This window comes from Melampsora larici-populina, assembly GCF_000204055.1.
Source record: "Melampsora larici-populina 98AG31 unplaced genomic scaffold MELLAscaffold_17, whole genome shotgun sequence".
In the NCBI taxonomy this organism is placed as follows: Eukaryota; Fungi; Basidiomycota; class Pucciniomycetes; order Pucciniales; family Melampsoraceae; genus Melampsora; species Melampsora laricis-populina.
Window position 1 is genome coordinate 1,207,375 of NW_006768781.1, and position 25,069 is coordinate 1,232,443.

Here is a 25,069-nt window from a genome sequence, read left to right on the forward strand (position 1 = left end):
AACATAATTACAGATATCAGAATCCTGTAAAAGTTTCACACTGCAAGAGCACAGCAAATATCACATCCACAAATTCAACTTCCTTCTGACTATCAGGCTGTCCCTGAAGAAATCACATTTGAAGATCATTAAGAGATCCTTGGCTCTTATCCAACTTGATAAATCAATCTTTGAACTCCATCTCATAACAGATATTTCAGGTGAATCCCACTCTTTCAAAGCATACTTTGAGGCACCTCCCAATCTGTTGCTGATTGATAACTTTCAAAGCTTAAGAGATGTGACAGGAGCCTCAGAATAATCACTGGCTAATCAGATAAAGTGAATCCACCAGTCTCAGACCTCTGTAATTTATTTCTATCCATACATTTCGTGTGTCACATCACAATCTCACTTCTACACAATGTTCATATTGATTGTTCTGGTCCCATTATGATTATAAGTCTAGCGAGACACTGCTCAAAATTTCCGACCTTCATTCCCTTTAATCATTCTAATTAGGTGATGGGTGTTCAAGACCAGTTGCCACACATTCTGTGAGTTGATCAAGACAACAGGCCCATCAAAATTCTTGGAGTGACCCGACCCGACCTGGCGAAGTGTCCTTTCAGCCCGTCAGCGGGATGCTCTGAGGACGTTGTGTCTACATGTGGTGAAAATCGTTACGAGGTGAATGAAAGTTGCAAAGATGACCAACAGCAACGGCTCTCACCCAAGGTCTAATCTACCTTTCTTTCTTTGTTTTCCTTTCTTCGGAACTTCCTTTCAACAATCAATCCATACTTTTCAGTTTACCTTACACCTACCATTATCGCCAATCATCGGTCTTCACACTGACATTGGAGCGGTTCCTACTCGATAATCTTACCATCCAAAGCTCATGGCAGACTTTGCTCAAGCCTTGCAGGGTTTACCGGATGAAGCCGTTGAAGTGAATCAAAGGGCTTTAATCGATAAGGTCTTAGCGCGTTATTCGGGAGAGAATACGGTCTTTAGGGAACTTTTACAAAACGCCGACGATGCTTCAGCAACTGAGGTCGAGATCAAGTTTTTATCTTCAACTGAATCTGATATCTCAAGCCCAGCACCTTCAAACGAACCACTTCCTGACCTCAAGACTCACAAGATTGCTAGGGTTGTGGCGAGAAACAATGGGATTCCATTCAGGGAACAAGATTGGTGTCAGTTGCTGATGGCTGAACTGACTCACAATTAGACGGGGAGCTGATTTCGATCATCTTTTTCTCAATATCCTCAACACCGCCTTGTTATTTCTGCGTCTCTCTACCAGCAAGATTACGGAAAATCGCTGAAGGAAACCCAGATGAATCGTACGTTTCATGTGTACCTTCAACTTCAGGTTTTGCCTGATATATGCGCTGACTATGATGGTGTTTCAATAGCAAAATCGGAGCTTTTGGTGTACGTCCTTAGATTCTACTGATGTATATATCGCCTGCTCAACCTTGCGTTGTGTACATCCATCATCATAGGTTGGATTCTACGCTCTGTGGTCGATTTGTGACTCCCCTATAGTCATGTCTGGCAATTCTATCATGGGCTTTAGCTGGAGTACAAAGAATCCAGATCAACTAGTGACCCGTAAAGGAACGAATCCAAGTCCTTCATCCTGGACAACATTTGTGATGGATGTTCGAAGTCCTTCACCAATTCCACCTCCCTTTGAATTCAGTCGATTTCTCGCCACGAGTTTGGCTTTTACTACTCAGATCAAAGTCTTGAGCTTGTATTTCGATAATCATCTCTTATGCAAATTGGAAAAGAAACTTGCACCACCTCAGACTCTCACTCCACCATCTAATCTCAGTGCTCTCGCTCCGATGCAGATGATGAAAATTGTTGCTGTGGATCAAACCAGTGTTCAAATCGACGCTACTGTGCTTCGATTGACACTTCAGGGACTCAACACCAAAAGCAAAGCGTCATCTTTCAGTCCTGCTGGAGCTGCTGCCACCACCTCTTCTTTTGCATCCAGAATGCTCTCCGCATTTACCTCAAAGTCAACTCCTTCGGTATCCCCATCACATTTCCCCGCGCCCACTGAAACTCCCATCAACGCCGAGCCCCTGATAAGCTTGAAAGCAAGTTTGTTCTTGCGTGTTGTCACAGGAAACGTCAATGTCAGCGTCCCAGCTGCTTTCAGCTCTGAGCTCGAACGTGCCACAAAAAAACCGCCGCCTAAAAAAACTCAATATCAATTGGTATGGACCAACAAGGACGAATTCGACGCGGGTAAAGAGAGCAGTGCTGAGGATAGCGACTCTAAGCGACTAATCGGGGACAAACGGGCAAGAGCTGTTTTTGACGGGCTCATCTCAGACCTGGAAGTGCAAGGTCGAGTTTTCATAGGCTTTCCTACCCATCAGACTACTGGGTTTGCCGGTTCGATCGCTGCGCGCTTTATACCCACAGTCGAGCGTGAATCTCTCGACCTTCAAGCCAAATATGTCGCTGATTGGAACAAGGAACTTTTGGCAATTGGAGGAATATTAGCTAGAATGATTTATGAGGGCGAAATGAAGGAGATTGCAACACTTTGGACGAAGAATATTCCTGATTCCACACGAACATGGCTTATTAGTCGAGCACTTCATGCTATGCAATTCTTTACCTTTCATTCATCGACACCAGCTGGAACGGTTTCTTTTGATACCGAACAAAGCTTTTTTCAATGTGATCGGAACCGTACTATTACTGTACCATCATCATCAGGTCCACAGTCCGCCATCAATGTTCGGCTACCCAATCCGGAATTGGCCACATTTCTCAAAAACATCCCTGTCATACCTATTGAGGTCACCAAAAATGCTCAGCTGATGATCACCAAATTACGTGAACGGCGTCTGATATCGGAGATTTCCCTCGAAGATGTGTTCAAAGAGTTGGAAAACAGAGTATTTACCGTAGATGAGATGCGAGAATGTATGACCTGGTGGATAGGGCTAACAGGACTTCAAGGTTACGATCGCTCAATAGTTCAACGGTTTTTGAGATCTGCGGTGTTCCAATATTCTCCACCTTCGCCTAGTTCCACACCGGATTCTCTTCCTGCTACCAAGACTGCTCCCGAGGTCGCCGAGGTAATCATGCCTATGAGTTCTGTCAAGACTTTTGTCAATGTCAAGCTCATCCCTGCCGACGTACCTACCCCGCCTCATTGTCTACCCTTTGCTTTAACTAAATCGATGTCAAGCGATTCACTGAAAAGAGTCTTTGGCTTCAATGAACTCAACCTCTTGGATTTTACGACTCATCTTTTCTCTGCCGAGTTCAAGGGAGTCGACAGTATCAGCGAATCTCCTATATTTGCAGAAAAATTCCTCAATATCTTGGCAAAGGCGTGGTCTAGTCTGTCAGCCGAACTTCAACGCGAGATCTCGTCTTATCTTCAGGAGAAAGTCTTCATTCCTACGCGACATGGAATGCGTAAATCATCTGAGGCATATCATTCAAATGTAACATTATTCCAGGATCTGGCTGTGGTATGTCTTCCCAGTGGTACGCCTGTAAAAGGTGCGATGGAGAAAGTTTTAACTGCAATTGGGGTTCGAAAACATGTCGAGGTATGGACTGCCGCTTCACGCCCCTTCCTTGATACCCTGATGACTATGTCAAGACTGACTGTACCTTACATCCAATCTGTCAGTTACAAATGGTGTTCTCAAGACTCCTGGGAAGTGGGGAGTGGAATCATGCAGATTTGGTTAAATACCTAGTGAGTGTACGAGACATCCTCACTGATGTCGAGGTCGATCGTTTGAAACACACAAATTGGCTTCCAAAAGATGGCGAACCCAAAGTCCAACCCATCCCTGGACCAGATGGCAAAGTCAGGAAGCCAAAAACTATCCGACATGCGGCTAGTCAATTGTATGAGCCTACACCGGCCAATCGTGAACTTCAACTCCCCCTTGTCGAATGGCCCGTGAAGTGGAGATCAACATCAGAAGAAGCCAAATTACTATTCTTCCTAGGACTGAATAAGATCCCACCCATCGATGTCCTTTTGAAGATTGCTGCCAACTCCCAAGACGGTTCCTTACGCGAGAAAGCCTTGGCTTTCTTCCTTGAACACTTTGCAGATTATCGATCTTTGTATCGACCAAACTCCCAAACTCCAGCTTATGTCCCTTGTACGACTGGTTTGGTCAATCCTCTTGAATGTTATTCGAACCCAGATGCTTCTGTCATGGGATTTCCAGTGCTCCAAGACAAATACATGGTCGACTATCAAAAATTTGGAATGAAACAGAATCCTTCATCAGCTCAACTTATGAAAAGGCTCATCGAACAACCTCCTAGCGATACAACAAAGGCTAAGCTAATCTATGAATATCTATCAACCAGAGTAGCAGATTTCTCACAATCAGAGCTGTCAAGCTTGAAGAATGCTTCGATCATTCCTGTCGCTAAAGGCTCTCACGCATCGCCCAGTACATGTTTCTTCCAACCTCAAAATTCTGTGAAAAGTGGCCCATTCAAGAGCTTATTTACATACATTGACTTTGGACTGGCATCGAAGCCTTTCTTACTAGCTTGTGGTGTCAAAAACGAACCTACCGTCCAAGAGATCACTGAAATGTTGATCGCAGATCCTGCTAAGTTCTACGCGTTGGCTGGTTCTGCCGAGGAATATTTACAGGTCTTGCGGAACATCGCAGCTAATGCACATCTACTCGGTCATGGTCTCAAACAGGCCATGCAAAAGTCTGCGTTTATCCTAGGTTCGCGTAGAGTCTCGCCGAGCGGAACGGCGGGAGAGAAGGCACTAGTGTACGATGATGATGATGATGAGATCGAAGCTGGACAGCCTTTCGTTCACGTCCTTGCGTTACCCAGAGATGTGGTTATCATTGATGATTCACATTCTTACTCACAATTTACGAGTATCATTATCGCATGCCCGCAAGAAGAGGTCTTTGAACATCTAGCCGAAGTAAGCCGATGAGATGTGTATCATTCTCCGGTAGAATTATATTGACAAGCTTTGTTGACAATTGATTTTGAACAGTCTCTTGGTGCCTCACGTCTGACCAAGATCTTGAAGGAAAAGTTTCACATAGAGGGTGTCAATCCAGAGAATGAACGTACCCGAGAGATGCGTCAGTTGATCATTGAGCGATGTCATTTATTCCTGTATGAGCGTCAAGGAGTTCGTAATGATGTGATTAGGGACGCAGAGTGGATGAAACGGAATCTGGTAATTTGTCTCTTTCGTGATCTCATTGTTATCATCACACTTCGATGCTGACTTTAGTCGATATAGGTGGTCAAACAAGTCGAACACCTCGCTCTTCAGAGAGACCTCATTTATCTTGGCACCAAACACTCGAGTGTTTTACAAGCTACTGCTACAGCTTCAATGGAAAACAGAAACAGTATGGTCATTTACCTTGCTCGGAAGACTGAAATCGACTGGTTCGAGCTTGCGAGCACTGTCTGCAAGCATATATTAGCTCACCAAAAGCTTAGCGACTCTTTGTTCTTCGTACGTTTGTCTTGGCTTACTTTACATATCTATGTAGCTAAATTTGAGTGTCTTTCGCCAGATGACCATATTGCAGACTAGTCTGAAGAATTTAAAAAGGCGAGGAGTGAATGTGGATCGGTACGTTTCACAGATATACATTCTCGCCGACGCCACACACTTTCTGAAAAACTTACATCATGCTGATCTCTTGGTTTAGTATCATCAACGCTCGAAAGGCCGAACGTGAAGCTAATCAACAAAGATTACGAGAGCAAAAGTTACAAATGCAATTGGATAGTGCGAATGAACTAACTCCCGATAAACTTGAGACTCAATCTCAAGAACTTGAAAGAAAGTTTCCGGATGCAGATCCAGATTTTATTAGACAAGCTTTACTATCAGAAAAGGAGGATCATCTCAAACGAGTATCTGAGAAATTCCAACATGGCGCATATAAGAAAAAGCCTGTTGCACCTCCTGTACCTGAGATATCACCTCAACATAGTGGTTTGTTCAGTTCATTAAGACGAAAACTTCTCAATAATGAAACAACGAGCTCTAAACCAAATAGTCCGCTGGCTGGCGAATCTTCCCCTCATCCGCCCTCTCTCGAAGGACCCCGGCCGAAATCTTTACTTCCACCCCCATCACAGGTTTGTCCCCTATATCAAGTTTAAACATCCAAAGCAGTCTGCTTGACATCAAACTTTACATCTCCACAGGCCACACCCATGTCAGACATTCGATCTAATTTGATCAAAGCCATCAATGTTTCTCGACCGGATACGAACAATGACATTCGAAGTAAACCAGACACCAAACCTGTTAAAGAATCTGAACAATCTTATTGTGATCCGAGTGGAGCAAGAGAAGATTTATCTTTCTTGACAACCGTTGGTGGATTACGATTTTATGTATCAAGACAAGTGAGTAGTGGTGAGATGGTGATGATGGAGTATGGAGATGCTTTGACACGTTATGTAGAAAAGGTCATCAAACCTGTAGGAGGTATGTTGTGGTGTGATCAGACTGATCTTTTGAGTCTATAGGCTGATCTATCGAATCTGTACGTCTCTCTGTAGAGGTTTTCGATATCGATCCTCGTAGTTTACATGTCTTTTATGATCTCGAAGGACCGGTGATTGCATTCAATAAGAATGGAAGCTTGTTTTTCAACCTTCGATATTACTTAGCGTAAGTTGTTTGACTTCCATGAATTGAAACAAGTCAAAGCACACGAGACGATCATATCTTAACATGATATTTCTTATTGAATCTTTTAGATGGTATGATGATCACGTGAAAAAGGGAATTCTTGCAGATGCATTGATTGGAACATTCTCAAGTTTTGCAGTAAGTTTCAATATCCATGAGATACTTGAAAGGATGTAGGAAAGTTTCATTGACCTTTGATTTTGAACTTGTAGCACGAATTAGCTCATAATCTTGTTACTGATCATAATTCGGAACATGAGGTAAGGGTTCAATTTTTTTTTCATTGATCATCAGGGTAAGAGATGAAGGATATTAGCTGATGTGTTTAAACTTTTGTTTGTGTGTTTGATAGTGGTGGATGAGCTCAGTGAGTTTGAATCCCTTATAATTATGATCTCGTCTCTACGAAAAAAACTGATCATGGCCTACTCTGAACTTCCGCAGTTTATCGAACAATACTTTTTAAGGATTGCAGCGTATATTGCTTCTGTTGTACCAGTGCCTTCAACAGAGTAGATGATGTTGAGTGAAAAGAAGTGGGAAGCTCTTACTTGATTATTGGTTTTTTTTTCTTTGCGAGTGTATGATATTTTTACAGTTTGTTTGTTTGTACATTTAGTTTTATTATAATCATCATGGATATTATAGGTAGTTGAAAAATTAGTGTGTATTTTACTATTGAACTTTTGGATTGGATCTGTTTGAGTCTCTATGGCTTGGTTTAAGACGATTTTCCCTTTTTTTGGAAATAGCTTAACATTAACACTTGAGATCACAGGGGCAAAACTTGATGCTCACAACTATGTGAGCGTTGAAATTTTCCTGTTTTGTTCCCATTTGTTTTCCATTTGTTTTCCATTTGTTTCCCTTTTCTTTCTGCTTTTCGGCTCATTATGTGATCAACAGAAACTGAGGAGATGGGCCAGCCCTCCCTCAGGCAACAGTCCTTAGCAAAGAAGCCTGAGGGAGGGCTGGCCCATCTGCTCACTTAATCTAAGCCCCTCAGCTCATCCTCAGCGGCATCCCTTGATGCATGCAGGCAGGCTGGGCTTTTGTCAAGCTAGCCCCGTGTTGGGTTTTATAACACCAACCCTAAACTGTTTTGAGAATAAGGGCACCTGGGACGTCCCGACAGTGCTGACTTATAAGGATACTTGAATCTTTCCATTAATCTAATCATCAATTCTGGATCAATTGACCAAGCTGTTTGTACAATTTGTCTCCATCTAATCTATGATAAAGAAAAATCAAATCAATTGATTTAGCAGCTTTGTCCCTTTGAAAACAGATAAAAGCGAAAAAAATCGTATGAAGTCAGGCTTTGCTTTACCTCTCCTGTTGCTTTAGAAATTATAGATTCTACATTTTTGCCTCTTTTCACATCACTTAATGGGTTTTGCCAAGCCATTAATCGAATAATTTCATTCTCTAATAAAAGTTGAAATAAATGATTTCGATCGGAATGACATAAAGAAGCCACCGTAGCACTAGTTTGACCTACATCAAACCAAAGAAAACATATTCAATATCCAACAAAAAACCCTATTCAAAAGTCATAAATGAGAAACTTCATATCAACCTGGTAATCGATTTAATTTAGTACCAGGATCAAGACTACTAAGATGATGAGCATTCACAGGTTTATCAACAATCACCATAGCCAATAAATCCTGTAACAATCTTAATTCAGATTCATGTTGTAATCGATTGGAACCGAAATTAAAACTAGGTGTTAATTTAAACCAATCCAATCCAGCAAGATAACAAACTTCTCTTAAATTGCATTCAACATTATCTTCCATTCTACTACCTTGACAAAGACTAAATCCAAAGATTATCAATCTAATCCGCAATTCTCTTGAAAGTGGATGAGTTGACCAATGCTTCACATTCGAAAGCGTATTTTTCAAAAGTCTGCTTGTAATTAAAACCAAGGTTCGATTTTGATATCTTGCAGCTTGAAATCGACTTAAAACAAAATCTAAAAGGATGTGATGTGGTTTTAACATCCTTTTAACAGTATTATGTCGAGGTTTCATCTCTTCTCGATCAGTTGGGGTGAATTGGATCGATTGATTGAGTGGATTAATCAAATCACAAGCACTAGAGAAGAGTCCCTTGCGTCTACGTAAGGTCCAAGCCCACATATTGATCACTTCAGTCATCAGTTTGATTTCTACCTCAGGTTTAACATCTATTAATCAAGTCCAAAGCTCAAGTCCAAGTGAGATTGATAAAGGACTGAAAACTTTGATCGGGATTGAAACGATATGGAAAAGTAAATCTAAATCAGGTCTCGAATCGGCTAGAACATGAGATCCAGCTTTATAAAGAACACTACTCAAATCTTCAATCGTCATTTTTTTCAATCCAGAATTGATTTGATCATTGATTTCATGTAAATTCTTCTTGATTTCAGCAAGACTAGACTTAAACTCTACCTCAGGCAAAGAAGACAGATGTGTAGCTTCACCATTGTAAAGCATTCGACTTGAGAAAGATCTAGCAAGATCGTTGGCTAAATCCGCTTTACAATTACCCCATGATGGGAAATGTGAAACGGTTGAGGTAGGTGGAAGCGTTTTGGCTAACTCCAGTGCTACCGATTTTCCCATTTCCACCTGTCCAATCGATCTTAATGCATCATTAGAAGAAACTGCATCTAAATATCTTTGAAAGATGCTCTGCATCTCAAGAGGCGCTTGAGCAATTACTATCAAAAGCCAATACATGATGGCTTTGTTCAAATCATTCAACGTGTCATGTCGTACCGCATAATCATCTGTGAGCTCGATCGTCAAGTTTGCGCTTGCTGAATGAAAAGTATAAACCGACGTATACTAATAGGTCAAAATGGTTCAGTACATTGGTCACTTCATAATTACACAATGATGTTAATCTTAGAAAACTCACCTCATGTTCATATTCCCCTTCGCAAGATAATCGCAATAAGGTTAACATCTCCAACATGTCACGAACAGTTTCGAATTTACACAACAAAGTGGGAAATGCAATAATGAGATCCTGACAATATCGTAGCGCAATCGCTCTGATCTTACTCGAGTGGTGACATGTAAACTTTAAAATCTCCGAAATCTGGTGGTAGACATGTGGTACTTCGGAATGTCGGATGGCTTGTTGCTGAAAGGAGCTAATGAATGTAGATAGAACCTAAAAATCTGAGTATGCCTCATGAGCGGATCCTGAATACTCATCTCAGAGACTGAGCCCAAAGAATGCTCATCCAAGAAGAAAATGAGCATTCTCCAGCAATACCAAGCAAAATCTGAGCAAAACAGCTTGATTGCCTGAACACAAACAAACTCATGAATTGAATGATTCTGAAACAAAATGAATCTTTTTTGGAGACTTCAGGAAAGTCTACAACGCTCACATAGTTGTGAGCATCGATTTTGGCCCCTGTGGATAGTGCCCCTTACAGAAGCTTGGGGTTTAATTCCTTAGGCTTTCTACTTTCAGATTGACAGATCATAAATATGAAGCATGGACATATTGGTGTGAAGCGTATGGAATCCTTTAAGGTCAAGAAAGAACAGCTGACTCGATGATGTAGACCGTTAAAGGTTTTTTGCAATTTGAACTCATCAATTTCCGTGTACATACGAGACTCAGAGTGGCTAAGAGCGTATTCTGATTTTACTGGCTGCTGACCATTTTGTTGAATAATTGATCTGAAGTTGCCTCTGCGTGTTGTGAGCGTGACGGGGTTTAGTCCGTGATGGAATCCGGGGGGGTACCGATTGGAGTCGGTGATTAGAAGCTATTTTTACCAAATTGCGTCATCGATTCGAAATCAGTCAGATGAAAGTTGTCTTTAGTCATTCTGGATTAGGATGATGTGATGGATGATGACAAATCATCTTCACTTTTTAAAAACCTTCAATCTCAACATGGTTTCTAGAGTCTGCACTCTGCACTCGATGACTTTGGATTGTTGTTTCTACAATTCTACCTTGATTAGATATCATTAAGCACATTAACATTAGATTGATGATGGAATTTATTAAACAGATTCATGAAAACAGTTTGACTAGTTTTATTTTGGGTTCTGATTCTCAATCAAGAACAACTGAATCTGATCCAGAACATCAACTTTGGTATTTAGATTAGTAAGTAATTCCTTAATAAATCAATCTGATCAGAAGACTACTTTGCTAATGCTTGATATCTTACTATTAGTCAAACAGAATCAATTTCTAGTCTTCTTAGTTCCTATTTACAATCTTGCCAACCAAATGCTGGAAGTGATATTGGATATAAACCGATTTCGATTCATTTCTCATCCTTAATTGAATTTGAATACTTACAATCTGATTTTATAGATCTAATCATCAATTCTAACACCATTCATCCGATTCCAATCCATCTTCATCTTCCATTAAATTCTCAAACCCAATCTCAAGAACATTCGATTGCTATCCTCAACTTTTATCAATCAATCAATCATCTAAATCTTGGAAACTCATGTGTTATTTATTTTTCAGGTCATCAATTAAATAAATCTAATCTTATCAAGTTTTCTTATGTCTTGGGTAAATTAGGATGTCATCTTTTACATGTTTATGATCAAACTGAAAGTATTCAATCTATTAAACCAAATCAAAATCAAAATCAAAATCAAACCATCCAATCAAGTGGTTCCACTTCAGCTTTGACTGATGAACTTGAACAATGGATAAACATTCATAAATCTAATCCACACTCAATCAAAGAGATCTTGGATAAATCACTTTTTATATTCTCACCCGAAACCCATTCCTCTAATGAATCATTCAATCCTTACTTCCGATACACTGGTTCAGAATCCCCCACAGATCTATACATCCTCTTCAACTCTTTTACTTCATCCCAACTAAAACATACGATCCAAAGATTACTACCCCAAGAAATCAAACAAAAACTTGGATTAATCGAAATCAAAGTTTTCAAACCATGGTCATTCGATTGGTTTTTGAAAGCTTTACCACCAAGTACTCAAACTATTAGAATCTTTTCAACTTCTTCTGATTTGTTATTCAATTTAATTTCTAAAGGAAAATCGGATCATAAAAGACTTGAAGGAGTTGATATTTTACCTTTTTTGAAGACGGATCAACTTGATTCGTTAAAATGGATTGAACAAATCCAAACCGATTTAAACATTCATGGGTCAAAGATTAAAGGGTTTCCAAGAAGGCTCGATCAAGCTGAAAAACTTATCATTTTTTGGGATCTTCTTCCTTCAACCACTCACAACCCACCTCATCTTTCGAACCGAATTGCTTCAAGTACTCAATCTAATCTAATCTTAAATGAATACGATAATTCTTCTGATTCGAACTCGATCAGACGTCATTCGTTATATATTTCAAATAATCAGGATGATATAAGTATGAAATCGATCATTCAAACTTGTTCACCTACTTTATTAGTTATTGAGAATTTCAAACAGATCAACAAAACGTATGACTTATTTACGAAAATCGAACCGACCACAAACATTTTATTTATATCAAGCCATTCAACCGATTTTAAAAAAACCAAACTTGATCTTCAAACACGGTATAAGTTATGGAAAACGTATTCGAATCATCAAGATATAGGAAATGGAAAAGTATGTGAATTGAAATGGGTTGAAAGTTTAGGTTGTGGAAAAGATGTTGTGGTTGAAATTGGGGTGATGGTTTTATTATTTAATGAATTGAATGATGAAGAAATCTTTCAAAGAATCCGAACCCAACATGGAAAAGAAGAAACCAACAAGATGATCACTCAAGAATTGGTTGCTAAAGTACGAAGCCAGATCCGAATTATTCAAATCCCAGATCTTTGGCAACCAGAAGACTCGAATGAGCTTCCCAGCCTCAAAAAACTTCCTAACAAACCAGAAGAGATCTTAAACCCCTCAACCCAACCCATCACATCCCGCCCCCAAAACCCCTTATTGCCAAACCCCATGACGTCCAACCTCCTAAAGAAACAAATCATGTTTCCCGAATTTTATCAAACGAATTTCGTCACCAGATCAGACCTAACCGACCCAACATACTTACTAAAAGTGATTGAAAACAAAAGATTAACCCCACAAGAGTATGATCGAAACGTATTTCATTTATCATTAAGTCTTCAAAGCAGTGAGTTACGATACTCAGTTGGAGATGCGGTTGGGATTTATGCTTGGAATATTGATGAAATTGAAATTAGATCGTTTATTAAATGGTTAAAGTTTTCAGAAGATCAAGTGATTGAAATGAGGTTTGGAAATGAATCTGAACCACAAAGGAATCAGTATATGACGATCTTTAAATCGTTTCAACAAGTATTAGATTTGTTTGGAAAACCTAATCAATTGTTTTTTGATAAGTTATCTAAAAAACTTACGAACAAAGATGAACAAAAGGTTTGTAAGTTTATTGGTTCTTCTTTGGGACAATCGACTTACAAGAAATTAACTGAGTTGAATAAATTAAATTATATTGATGTGATGAAGAAATATGCAAAGAGTTTGGATCCGTTGTTTGGGTTTGATGATTTGGTGGACATGGTCCCGAGGATTAGGCCTAGACATTATTCGATTGCTAGTTCGTATCATTATCAACCTGAGATTCTTGATTTATGTATTGTGGAAGTTAATTGGAAAACTTCTTTTCGTGGTAGTGGTGGGGGTCATGAAGAGGTTGAAAGGATTGGGTTATGTACTGGGTATTTGAATCAGTTGAAAATTGGGGATTCGGTGTTGGTTTGTTTGAAGGAATCGGTTATGAGATTACCTAAAGAAGTTTGTCAACCTATTATTTTAGCAGGTTTAGGTTAGTTTTTGTTTTGATTTGAATTCTTTGATTTTGTTCGAATGAATTTGATGATGGAAGAGTGGTTTTTTTGTAGGTACTGGAATGGCACCTTTTAGAGCTTTTCTTCAAGAAAGAGCTTTTCAACGTCATGTGCTTGGACTTGAGATTGGTCCGGTTTTGTATTACTTTGGTTCACGTTCAAAGGTTTCGGAATTTCTTTATGGGTAAGTGTGTTTTTGTTTTCTTTACTTTATATGACCATAAAAAAAAGACCAAGTTTCTTGTGATTGAATTAATTTAGTGATTTTGGTTTTGGCGTTTTGGATGTTTAGTGATGAAATTGAAGAATATTTATCACAAGGAATCATTACTCATTCAAGACTCTCATTCACACGTGATCTCGAACCAGATCTATCGAAAGAACCCAAAGTTTTACGAAAAAAAGAATATATTCAAGATTTAATGAGATTAGATCAAGATTTGATTATCCAATACTTGATGAAATCTAATGGACATTTTTATTTGTGTGGTCCGGTTTGGCCAGTTGGAGAAGTTTATCAAGTTTTATTGAATGGGATCGTTACGGAATTGAAGAAAGAAAGGGAGGAAAGGGAAAGGGAAAGGGAAAGGGAAGAGGAAGAGGTAGAGGGGTTGAGGATTCTTGGGATGGACGTTTTGGAAAGGTTAAAGGATCAGGAAAGATATGTTTTGGAGGTTTATTAAAACTTGGATAATCGTGGGGTTTTTTAGATTTTTAAGGTTTGTTGATGGTCTGTTGTTATTTTTGTTTGGTTCAGTGTTTTGTGTAAAGTTGGTGTGTGTGTGTTTATTTTAAAGGGTTGAGATTGGTATGTATAGCAATGGTTTTGGTGATGTAAAACAAACATTAAATTCAAACTTGATCAGAAAAAGCTATGTCCTTGAGCTGTTGGTGAATTTGAAATGTTGTAATTGAAGTTGAGCATAATCAAACCCAGGTAATGAGGAATTGTTGGAATAGGTGAGATGGAATAGACTTCCTACGTCGCAATCATAAAATCCACCTTGTGTTGGGGCTGAATAAGGTCATTGTGATTTGAAAAAGTCAAATGCAAGGTGTTGAAATTTTCATATCATACTTGTGACCTCATTTATGGTACTTGTTTCGTACGGCACCAAGCATGATATCATGTTGAGCTTACAGTCTGACTCTTGATTTTCTTACGACTCATTAAGCTGCAGTGAGATTATAATCCGTAAAGTTTGGGCATATTAGATTGAAGGATACATGTATTACATATGTAAAACGAAAAAGTATGGTAAAGGAAAAAAGAAATGAGCAGAAGGAAAGAAAAGGTGATTGAAAGTAAGATGGTATTACACCACCTCCAAATGTATCATTGAAAAAAAAAGCCAAAGCAAAAGTGGAAACAAGACCTAAAAACTTTTTCTGTGCAAGATTTAAGTAAGGTATAAAGTTTGATGATAGATTGATTAATTTGAATCTACTTCTTCAACTTCAACTTCACATCCATCACCTTCAAGATCCCTAAGAAGAAGAAAAAAGACAAAAAAACAAAGAAAGTCGTTAGATTTAAGATCCAGGAAAAGAACGAATGATGAAAGGGGTTTGTACTTTGGTTCTTTTGGTTCTTCATGTTCACCATATTGCATTGAATTATCTATATGACTTAAGATCGTACTTAAACTTTCTTCATCTGTTACGTCTAATGGAAGAAAAGAGACCATATTAAAGTCTTGAATCTATTATCAAACGACCCGAATTCGAAATCCAAAACCATGAGCCAAAAAAGTATGGGTTTTTGAAAGGGAAACTGGGAAAGACTTACTAGTTGACTAATGGCTTGATTAAGTGTATGAAACTTTGGATTAGTTTTCGAATTAAGTTCATTGATTAGTAAATCAGGATCAGGATCAAGATATCTTTGTAATTCTTTGGGACCGATTTGGTCTATACTACCAGAACCGGATGATCTACCTGATTTGATTAAATCCATTTTCGATAACAAGTTGATGTGAGGGATTTCTAGGTTTATCATGGCTGAGGTTGCGGATAGTACACCTGAGAAGAATTTAGGTCGGTCTGAGATGAAGTTTGATTCTAGTAAATATGTCTAAGGAAAACCGAACCATCAAAACAAAAACAAAACAAAAACATTCGTAAGTACATTGAAAAATTGTTTTTTTTGAAGTTTGAGATTTTCGTTTTGCTTAACTGCACATAATCTAAAATCGAATTGACCCATTAAGACTTGAACGATTTTTTGTATAAGATTAAAGTGGGTGTAGAGTTCGATTTGACCTGGACAATCGATGATTAGGTAATCTTCGTCATAACTATTTAAGTTTTCTTGTAACCAATCTAAATTGTTTAAAAGATACCTAAAAGAACCAAAAAAAAATGGAAGAAAAAACCAAAAAAATGGAAAAAAAACAAAGAGAATTAGTGATGATTGAAAGAATTAGTGATGAATGAAAAAAAAGAAGATAGAGAGATTTTTTTTGACTTACTCAAAACAATAAACTAATCCACCATTCGGACCAAACTCAAGTTCTTCCATAACATCTTCTAAAGAAATCAAATCTCGAATATCTTCAAAACCCCCACCCCCCCCAAAAAGAAAGAAAAAAAAAAGAAAAATCAGTTTTATTTATACAAAGAAGATTTGTTTAGTTTTTTTCGTTTTTCTTACCAATCGATGGTTCATATTCGAATTCTTCAGCAGCTGGATCTAGGTTAAATAAATGTAAAGTTCGGCCGAGGGTTTGAGCATGTGTGATTAATGAAGATGTGAAAGTTGATTTTCCTGATCCTGCTGGTCCTATATTCATCCAAATCCAATCAAAAATAAAATAAAATCATAATTATTGTTGGATTTTTTGATTGAATTTTCTTTTTGGTAAGTTTTGAGTGAATGTTGACTTACCACAAACTAACACTGCATAACGCATTAGGTTGATTTGATATTTCTTTTGTGATGATGGGTTCTTGAGTGAAATTTGTTGGTTTTTCTTTTTTCTTCTTTGGAGCGTTTGAGGGTAACTTTTGAGTGCAAGGTTTGGTATTTTTTGGGAAATCAAAATTTGGATTTTATGGATTGATAACCCGATGATATGCGGTGCCTGGAGAAACCTCGGACCGGGTCTGGGTCCCCCGGTCCCGGTCCAAGGGCTGGCTTCAAAGCATGCATTTTGGTCAAATTATTCAGAAACAGAATTCAAGAGGTATTGATATATAGAAAGTGGATGAAAAGTATCTTTTGATGAAGGCTATCATGCATCAATATTAACTTGATGCTTGATCCAAGATGCAAAAGAAAATGCCAACAGTTGTGAAGAATTAATGGAGTGCTTAAGCTTAAGCTCTAAATTTTAAGCCAAGGTGTTTTAATTTAGGTGATTCTGACATTTGAGTGTTCGATTTGCCAATTCAACATCAACCAATCTCACTCCAACTGATAACGAACCAACTCTCAATAGAACCTCAAGATGTCTTATAACAATATCGGACTTACTACTCCTCGTGGTTCAGGTTAGTAATTTACACCAAAACGATCCTTTATATCGATCAAGACCCATCCAACTGATCTCACAATACGATTCCTTAATGATCAGGAACCTCTGGTCATGTACAAAGAAATTTATCAAATATCCAATCAAGAGATTCACATTCTATCCAATCTAGACCAAAGTATGATCAAGATTCATCATTTAAACATCGAAAACCAGATGATTCGATCTTGGAACATGATCGAAAACGTCGAATCGAAAATAAATGTGTAGAATTACAAATCACACTTGAAGAAGATGGATTAGATGAAAGTTTAATTGAAATTCAAGTTAATGAATTAAGAAATAAATTATTATCTGAAGATCAAACTAAAGAAAAATTAACTTTAAAACCTCATCAAAGTTTGTTCTCGGGTTTTTTTTCTTATGATCTTCTTTGAATTTTTGGTAGGTTTTCTAATATGATTGTTTTTGTTTTTGTTTGAAAATCAGCACACGAATTAGCAGCATTGAAAGCTAAAGAGAATGATAAATTTCGATTAGCAATGGGAGTAAAATCGAATTATGTAGAAGGAGAAGCGTTTAATAAAGAGATCCAATTACAAAAAAAACAACAAGCAATAGAAGAAAGAGAAAAGAGAGATCAAGAAAGAGCCATCCGAATCTCAGCACAAAAAGAATCACGTCAAGAACGTGAAAAACATCAAGAAGCTATTCAAAAAGAAATGAAAGCTAGACGTGAAGAAGCAGAGAGACGTCGATCACTTTTAGATCAAGAGAAAACTAATCGTCGGCCTGTTCATCCTTTGGTGGATCGGATTCAACCTGTTTTGGGTGGGGGTGGTCATCATCGTGGAAGAAGAAATTCGGATGATGATAGAAGACGGCCTCGTAGTCGAACTCCTTCTGGTTCACCTCCACCACCACCACCTCGTCATCATCGGTATCGTGGCAATGAACCAGATGTGTATCGACCTTCGCGAAGACGTAGTGTATCACGATCACGATCACGTTCACGTTCACCACCTCGTCGAAGACGACCTAGTCGATCACTCTCTCGTTCACCACCGCGCAGACGTCAAGACTCAAGATCACCTCCTCCAAGACGTGAAGCTCGAGCTCGATCGATCTCTCGATCTCGATCCATCGATTCTGACCGACAATCACCTAGAAAAAAATCCAAACATTCCTCTAATACACCACCACCACCTGGTTTCCGTGCCATTCATCAATCAGAACCTACTCGAACTACATCTAGAGTTAACAGTCCTCCTTCATCAGTCAATGTCAACGAATCGCGTCGAAGGTCTAGAGAAAGAAGTGATTCACCGGTCGAAAAGAATCGTCGATCGTCTAGAGTTAAAAGTCGATCTGATTCGGTAGAAAGTCGGGATCGGTCTAGGATTAGAAGTCGGTCTTCTTCAATTCCTTTAAGGTCTCGTCGGTCTAAATCTATTGAGAGTGATCGAGAAGGATCAATGGATATGAGTGATGCATCTGATTGATCATGAATCTCTTTTAGTATGGTTTAAATGATTTATCATTTTTGTTGTTGTGATGAGACTAAAATCTTTTGGTTCGATCTGTCGGAAGATGATATGGAAAAGACTATATATATGTTTCATTTGTAAATCTGATCTTGTCTTTTATGGAACAGTTGTGTAGAGCTTGAGAAGATGAACAAGTTGAAAAGTTTGATGAAAACAAAATCTATGATACAGATGTGTACATATTTAGGAGAAAGGTATAAAAAAAATATAAAAAAGAAAAGAAAATTCGGAATGATATTTCGGTTGGTTTGTTTGTTTTTGTTTTTTTGTTTTTTGATGATTAATTATGTAGTTCGATTCTTTTTAAGAGGTTCAAGGGATTTAAAAAATATGAAAAAGTTCAAGTTATGCATAAAGAGTCAGTTTTGTTTACATTTGAAAAATTCGTACGATTGGTCTTTACTTTTCTTTCATCTTGCAATTTCTTCTATGGAGAGTGACAATATTTTATTGGATTTATAAGGTTCATTTCTCAATCAATGCATGTTCTAGTAGTTTGAAGCAAGAGATTCCCATGAGCTAGTATACAAAACTGTTATGATCATATGAAAAAAAGTATGAAACATGATCCAGTGGAGCATTAAGTGAATTCCAGTGTTCTTTGTTTACAATAATCTTTTGATCATATCTACCTTACAATTACATTTCTGTATCTTTTTACCTTTCTCAGCTTGTTGGTAAGTTTTTCATCTTTGTATAGTTTGATGGTTTGAAGATATGTTCATAGCTTAGTGAATCTTCTGTTTCTTCAAGTTTTTTTTCATCTGATTTGTTATGAGCTTCTCTGATATCAAAGATCAGAGAAGGTGATCTGAAAGTATAACTCAGAATCATGTGATACTCCACGGGGGTTGGCGACTGGCTCGTGTATAAGGACTCCTCTACTCAAACATAACCTATTATATATAAGCTTAACATGACTTGAACGTAGAGTGATTGGATATGAAATTCATCATGGAGTTGGTCCTATAAAGGTTTGCAACTCTATCTATTTAGCTTGAGCATCAATTGAAGTTTTCTGCTCTACTCTTTCAGCAGACTAGACACCTATGATCGTGATGAACTATTGAAAAGGACTCATATATCCAGATCCTTAAATGTTGGTCTTTTTGAGAACAATAACAATACGATTGTAGGTAGGAGTTTCCTGTTGCGGTGAGGATTTATGTGTTTCAATTTGGATTTGTGAAAAGTGGTACTTAATAATGATTAGAGATTCAATTGACACAGTCCTCATATAGTATATCGGTTAGTATGGCCGCGTTTTATTCTCGAAGTGCGCGGTAGAGACGGGGTTTCCCGTACGGGGAACATCTCATTTGATGCCACAATCTGATGCTCAATGGTGCGCAACATCAAAGACAAAGATCGGTTCAAGGAACTTTGAAATCCACGTGATCGTACAGTTCTTGACTTGATGAGGTGCTAAGAGGACTTTTGAGATACATACCTCAATCCACAGCTTCTCAAAATCAATTTCTTAGAATAATAAAGCCTATAAATTAAATGCCGTCACTATTCTGTCACGCAACTTTGATTTTTTCTCACAGCATCGAAATTCCACCACAAATCCGTCACAGATTTTTGATCTTTTGGCTAATCAAAAGTATGGACAAAAAAATCGAACAAAAGTTCTTGATGTTTCATGAAATTCTTGAAGTTTCAGAAGATGTCCACAAGTATATGAGATCATAGGAACAGCGACCAGAGTCAAGCAAACAGGAAGCAAAGAGATCAAAACAACAAGAGCAATTGGACGGGATCATATCGAGCTCTGAGGAAGACCAGACTGTAAAAGTACGAGAGCAAGATCCAAGAAACCAAAAACAAACAGATGCGCGAGATGGATATTGGAAAAAGCTTCTGGTGCAGAAAGCATGGGAACAAAAGGCAGGTGTACCTTCACAAGATCTCTGGGCAATGTTATAAATACGCTGTGGTCTCAGTTCATCCACGTCAATTAGCAACCACAACCTTTACTAGCACAATAGGCCTTGAAAGCGGCAGTTACACATGCAGCTGGATCACAGTCGGCGCAGTTGTCGCTCTCGTCGTCCCTATATGTAGATGGGAAACAATGTTCACATCAGTCAAAGAATTTAGAGGCAATGTTAAACTCATGAATAGTCATACAACCTCGACTTACGTTCTCTTTCCGAGTCCTAGGACCGCCGTTGCTCTTGATTGCAGGATGGTGTTGCCGGTACTACTGTCAATTGTATAGCCCAATATGACACAATTGAGCATATAGAAACAGTTATATATGCCAAGAGTTCACTCACATTGTGTCCTTTTGGGCTGGCGAGGTGAGGACGGTGCCTGTCAAGTAGATGGGGAGAGAGGTAGGTATGAAGGAAGAAGTAAATTACATATCAGGAATCATGAGTCAACTGACCAGTTAGGGCACAAGCAATCATGAGTAATTGTATGAATCGCATAGTATTGCTATGAAGCGTAATAAGAAAACTTGTTTTTAAAGATGAAATTTTATTGGTGAGATCTGATTGTTGAGATGGGTGATGCGGAGGATGAAAGGCAAGTTGGCCGGGGTTCTTATGAGTTTCTTGACTCAAGGCAGAGAATCCAGTGCTTCATGGAATCCGAGAGCCTCTATGTAACAGAGAATTCGAAGGGTAAAGAAACCGCGCGAGCGTAGTATAGCAGAGCACAGGCGAGCACTACTTTTGGAAAACGCTCATCTTTCACAAAGTCACACGTCACCTAGACTGTAAACGTGTGAAATTGCAATAGCGTATTGGGACAGCTGTACGACAAATGCAAATCACACGATCTAAAGTCTGACCCATCTACATCCATAACTCTCCACCCATGAAATCCACATTTACCCTCAGACTCATAATCAGACGTACGAGGTCTGGAGGCACCCGTATTCGATTAATGCATGTATGATGAAACTACTGCTGAATCCACCCGTAAATGGGTTCGCGACCGTGAACGCTCCCCGTGCGTGCGCATCAGCAGAACCCAAAAATGTGACGTTCTATGCAATATGACCTCAGCAGGAGAGTTCTATGTAGCAAATTTTTTCATTTTGCAACACCAACAACCTATACTTCATCACATTGAATACTTACCAACAATCACATGCTTCTTCGCGAGTTGGTTGACCGCCTAACAACCTTAGACCCCAGGACATACTCGACACTAACACTAAGTCAACTTGTGGCATTCACGAACCTGTCTGCCGATTTCCTAAAGAGGACGGGTGGCGTATATGGCACTGGACCGACGCAAGTGCCGATTGAATTCCTGAAGACCTGTCTCGACTCAGCTCAGCCCAGTGATACATGGGCATCATTGTGGTATTTCACACTCAATAGCCTGCCCTCATGCCTGTATGATGCCTCTCAATTCTCTTCGCACGGGATTCCTTCGCCAAAAAGACCCAAAGGAGCGCTGGTAATACCTGAACGCACATTTCAACCACCGACCAAGAATTGCTTTTCGTGCAAAACTAAAGCTGGCAACGCAATTCAACTACAGATGCGTCGCCAAGTGTATGGATATCTATTCGACATAAATGGGATTGAAACCGTCCAATCATTTTCAAGTTACTGCCATAGTAAGCATAGATGCATTTAACATAATATGTTGAATGTTTGCTGATGATAGCCTTTTCAGAATGCAACTCCACTTATACGCCATGTTATGTTTGACGCAAAAAGCAAAGAGAATACTACACACCAGCCGAAGGCCAGCCAGTAGAGTACTTCCAAGTCACTCAACATTTTTTCATGAGCCACAAGCTATGTGACTATTTCAGTAATATTCAAAGCTCGGCAGTGTAAGTACTTCTCACCTCCACATCTCATCATACCATGATACCGAATTTGATGTTTGCGTCTACCAGGGTGTCAGTACATAATCTGACGATCTCCTACAACGACACAAACGCGAAATCCAACACCACCTACGCAAACGACTTTCAAAAAAGTCGATACAAACGAAGCCTCAGCGAGACCGTATGCTCTTTAGGATTAGATATAGACCGATTGTTGAGAATGACCAACAAACGTGGTGTCCGTTTGAAGAGTGATGCCGAGGGTTCTGATGACCGGCGATTTCATGAAGCCATGAAGCGACACAAGCGTTGGGTACAAGAGGAGGGTACAATATATAAAGCTCACATTTGCTCACTATGTACTGATTACAAACCAATACCAGGAACACCAGACGCGAAAAGTAAGACATTTGATGTTTCAACACACCAGTAATGAGAACGACTTTCATGCTGATCATCTCTGAATTCTACATTCAGTAATACGATCGGTGGTGACTGATGGCGTTACAGTGGGTCACTGGTGTTGCAGCGCATCAGAAACACAATTGAATTTACTTAATCCGAATAGTTTGTTAAACTATTGTGATCAACCGCTCGACAAGGTTAATGATAGATTCTGCCCAGCACACAAGCGCTCTCTTGGCAATGTGTGCTGCTGTCAGCCTTGTATCTTACCCAAAGCAAAAGGAAAAGATACATGTCACCTACCAGAACATGCAGAAGCACACGAAGCTTTTAAAGAACGAAACACCACATTTTTTGGTCTACCAAGGCGTTATAATAGAACCAATACTCGAATTGCCCTCGATCCAAGTGTTATGCTTTCTGCCGAGACAGGAGAGATTAAGATGACACAAGAAGATTTGATGTACGCAGAAGTGGAGGAGCGAGAACATGAAGGCGCTCGCGATGGCGGAGAAGGTAAAATACCAACAATCATGATCTCTCGGTGCAAAACCCACAACGAACAGTTGATGGTTTCAACTTGTGGTATAATCATGGCTCGAAAGACATTTTTCAAATCTGAGTCGGTCACCAAAGTCAAAGTGAGTTTGGTGAGGTCTCTGTTTAGACTTTCAATCCAATTTGGCCTCATATGGTTGCATCATTTGTCACAGGACTGGATTAGAGAGGTATTCCCCGATGAGATGCCACAAGTTATATTCTATGATAACGCTTGTGGCTTGCATTCTCATATCCGTTCCAGTGTTGAAGACACTCACGCCTTTCGAAATACCATCCTACCTGTGGACGCATTTCATATGAAGTCACACAAAACAACACATGCAATGTGCCGTGCCAACAACGACCCCTCTCTTTTCCCTCAACTCAAGCGACCCGATGGCAGCTGGAGATTCAACTCTTCTGCTGCGGAAATAGTGAACGCTTGGTTTGGTCGATTTGCGTCCATATGCCGCAATATGCATCCCGTAAAGTATAATTTTTTTATTGAGGAAATGATAAGGCTCCATAATCTCCGCACTTGTGCAAAGATATCTTCTCGCCCTAATGTGAGCTTTTTTGGTAATATACTGTTCAAAACAGAGGCATTGTAAGCCAATGAATTTAATTGCCTTTGATGATTGTGTCTGGCCCTCATCTACATGAATTTTTAACGATTAAATTTACAATTTATAAATCATATAATATAAATTTCCATAATACTTTAACTATTACTTAAACCTCTTGTATGCTCGTTTCTCTCATAATAATATAATAACATCATAGCTAATTTAATTTTTGATTACTTTACTTTGATCAAAATTCTCAAAGTTCAATTAATTTTCAAAAAAATTATTGAACAAACCAAGTAATAAGTTATATTCTCTCTTAAACCAAGTGCGCTTCACCACTTCAGGTACATCTATATATTTAGCGAAACTAACAATATGAACCAGGTCAAATGATTTACTCGCCACACATTCGCAAACACACCCGGCAGGCGACTCAAAACACACCCGGCAGGCGACTCAGATTTATAATTTGACCATCCACCAATTGCGTGCAATATACCAAGGGTCCATTATCATTGTAAATAATGATATCATCATGATATCATTATAGACCCGAATGAGTGTGCCACGCAATCGGGTATTGGTCTTATTCTTGGACATACTCGTATGGCCAATAAGAATATGACTAATACCAAATAAACAAATCATTTCCACCCACGTACCTCGACTAGCCCAGGTCATTTTACATTCTTTACCGCTGTTTCATTTTCAAACCACACGTTGAAAAAAATTGAATCTTGCTGACAGCATTTTATGATAACTCCTCTTATTGTTTGAATAGATCACCTTAATCGCTATGCCCATTCGCACACAATCTTCAAAAAAACCTGAACCTTCCACTCCACCAACTAGTGTACTAGGTGGAGTGCTGACTGATATCACCCATGTATCGGAAACCGTGGAAGGGGCAGAAGATTTATTGGCTCGTACATTTGATCGGGCCTTCGTCTCAAGCGAAGACGACGTGATAAGACCCAAAGACCCTGAGTCTTCATCGGCTACCGAGACACATACACATATGTCTACTCCCACCCCCAACACTGATTTCACGATCAAAGAAAAGAATACTACTCACCTGTTGAAATCGATCAGTTTAGTAATTTTAACTGTTGTACTGACATCCTCTCCATCGTCCTTCTTTTGCACTTTACTAATTTTTCACTCTTAACTGACATGGTTCTGAAATTTGTGATCAA

General features: G+C 39.0%; 6 protein-coding genes across 6 annotated transcripts; 3 read left to right on the plus strand and 3 right to left on the minus strand.

The window, feature by feature from the left end:
- Window positions 1–880: 880 nt before the first annotated feature.
- Window positions 881–7,222, plus strand: MELLADRAFT_86295 (uncharacterized protein; the record flags this gene model as incomplete). Its single annotated transcript, XM_007409762.1, has 15 exons — window positions 881–1,181; window positions 1,292–1,331; window positions 1,404–1,422; window positions 1,494–3,584; window positions 3,668–4,957; window positions 5,033–5,221; window positions 5,288–5,509; window positions 5,571–5,629; window positions 5,709–6,144; window positions 6,214–6,499; window positions 6,574–6,685; window positions 6,775–6,844; window positions 6,919–6,966; window positions 7,059–7,073; window positions 7,151–7,222. 15 exons carry the CDS (start codon window positions 881–883, stop codon window positions 7,220–7,222), a joined length of 5,250 nt encoding a protein of 1,749 aa, XP_007409824.1.
- A 745-nt stretch (window positions 7,223–7,967) lies between these two features.
- On the minus strand, window positions 7,968–9,676 carry MELLADRAFT_86296 (uncharacterized protein; the record flags this gene model as incomplete). The annotated part of the gene is made up of 5 exons (XM_007409811.1): window positions 7,968–7,982; window positions 8,037–8,203; window positions 8,286–8,900; window positions 8,949–9,546; window positions 9,620–9,676. The coding sequence occupies 5 exons, from the start codon at window positions 9,674–9,676 to the stop codon at window positions 7,968–7,970; spliced, it is 1,452 nt and encodes a 483-aa protein (XP_007409873.1).
- A 1,041-nt stretch (window positions 9,677–10,717) lies between these two features.
- MELLADRAFT_86297 (uncharacterized protein) lies at window positions 10,718–14,220 on the plus strand (the record flags this gene model as incomplete). The annotated part of the gene is made up of 5 exons (XM_007409763.1): window positions 10,718–10,836; window positions 10,907–13,106; window positions 13,197–13,515; window positions 13,592–13,721; window positions 13,830–14,220. The coding sequence occupies 5 exons, from the start codon at window positions 10,718–10,720 to the stop codon at window positions 14,218–14,220; spliced, it is 3,159 nt and encodes a 1,052-aa protein (XP_007409825.1).
- Window positions 14,221–14,970: 750 nt separating this feature from the next.
- MELLADRAFT_106395 (uncharacterized protein) lies at window positions 14,971–16,449 on the minus strand (the record flags this gene model as incomplete). The annotated part of the gene is made up of 7 exons (XM_007409810.1): window positions 14,971–15,025; window positions 15,113–15,240; window positions 15,327–15,611; window positions 15,714–15,879; window positions 16,009–16,090; window positions 16,191–16,319; window positions 16,425–16,449. 7 exons carry the CDS (start codon window positions 16,447–16,449, stop codon window positions 14,971–14,973), a joined length of 870 nt encoding a protein of 289 aa, XP_007409872.1.
- Window positions 16,450–16,986: 537 nt separating this feature from the next.
- Window positions 16,987–17,717, plus strand: MELLADRAFT_35888 (uncharacterized protein; the record flags this gene model as incomplete). The annotated part of the gene is made up of 3 exons (XM_007409764.1): window positions 16,987–17,029; window positions 17,113–17,409; window positions 17,500–17,717. Coding segments are annotated over 3 exons (558 nt in total), but the record flags the coding sequence as incomplete, so codon positions are not given.
- Window positions 17,718–20,226: 2,509 nt separating this feature from the next.
- On the minus strand, window positions 20,227–21,071 carry MELLADRAFT_74800 (uncharacterized protein; the record flags this gene model as incomplete). The annotated part of the gene is made up of 4 exons (XM_007409809.1): window positions 20,227–20,614; window positions 20,704–20,766; window positions 20,840–20,876; window positions 20,953–21,071. The coding sequence occupies 4 exons, from the start codon at window positions 20,993–20,995 to the stop codon at window positions 20,518–20,520; spliced, it is 240 nt and encodes a 79-aa protein (XP_007409871.1).
- Between the last annotated feature and the right edge of the window lie 3,998 nt (window positions 21,072–25,069).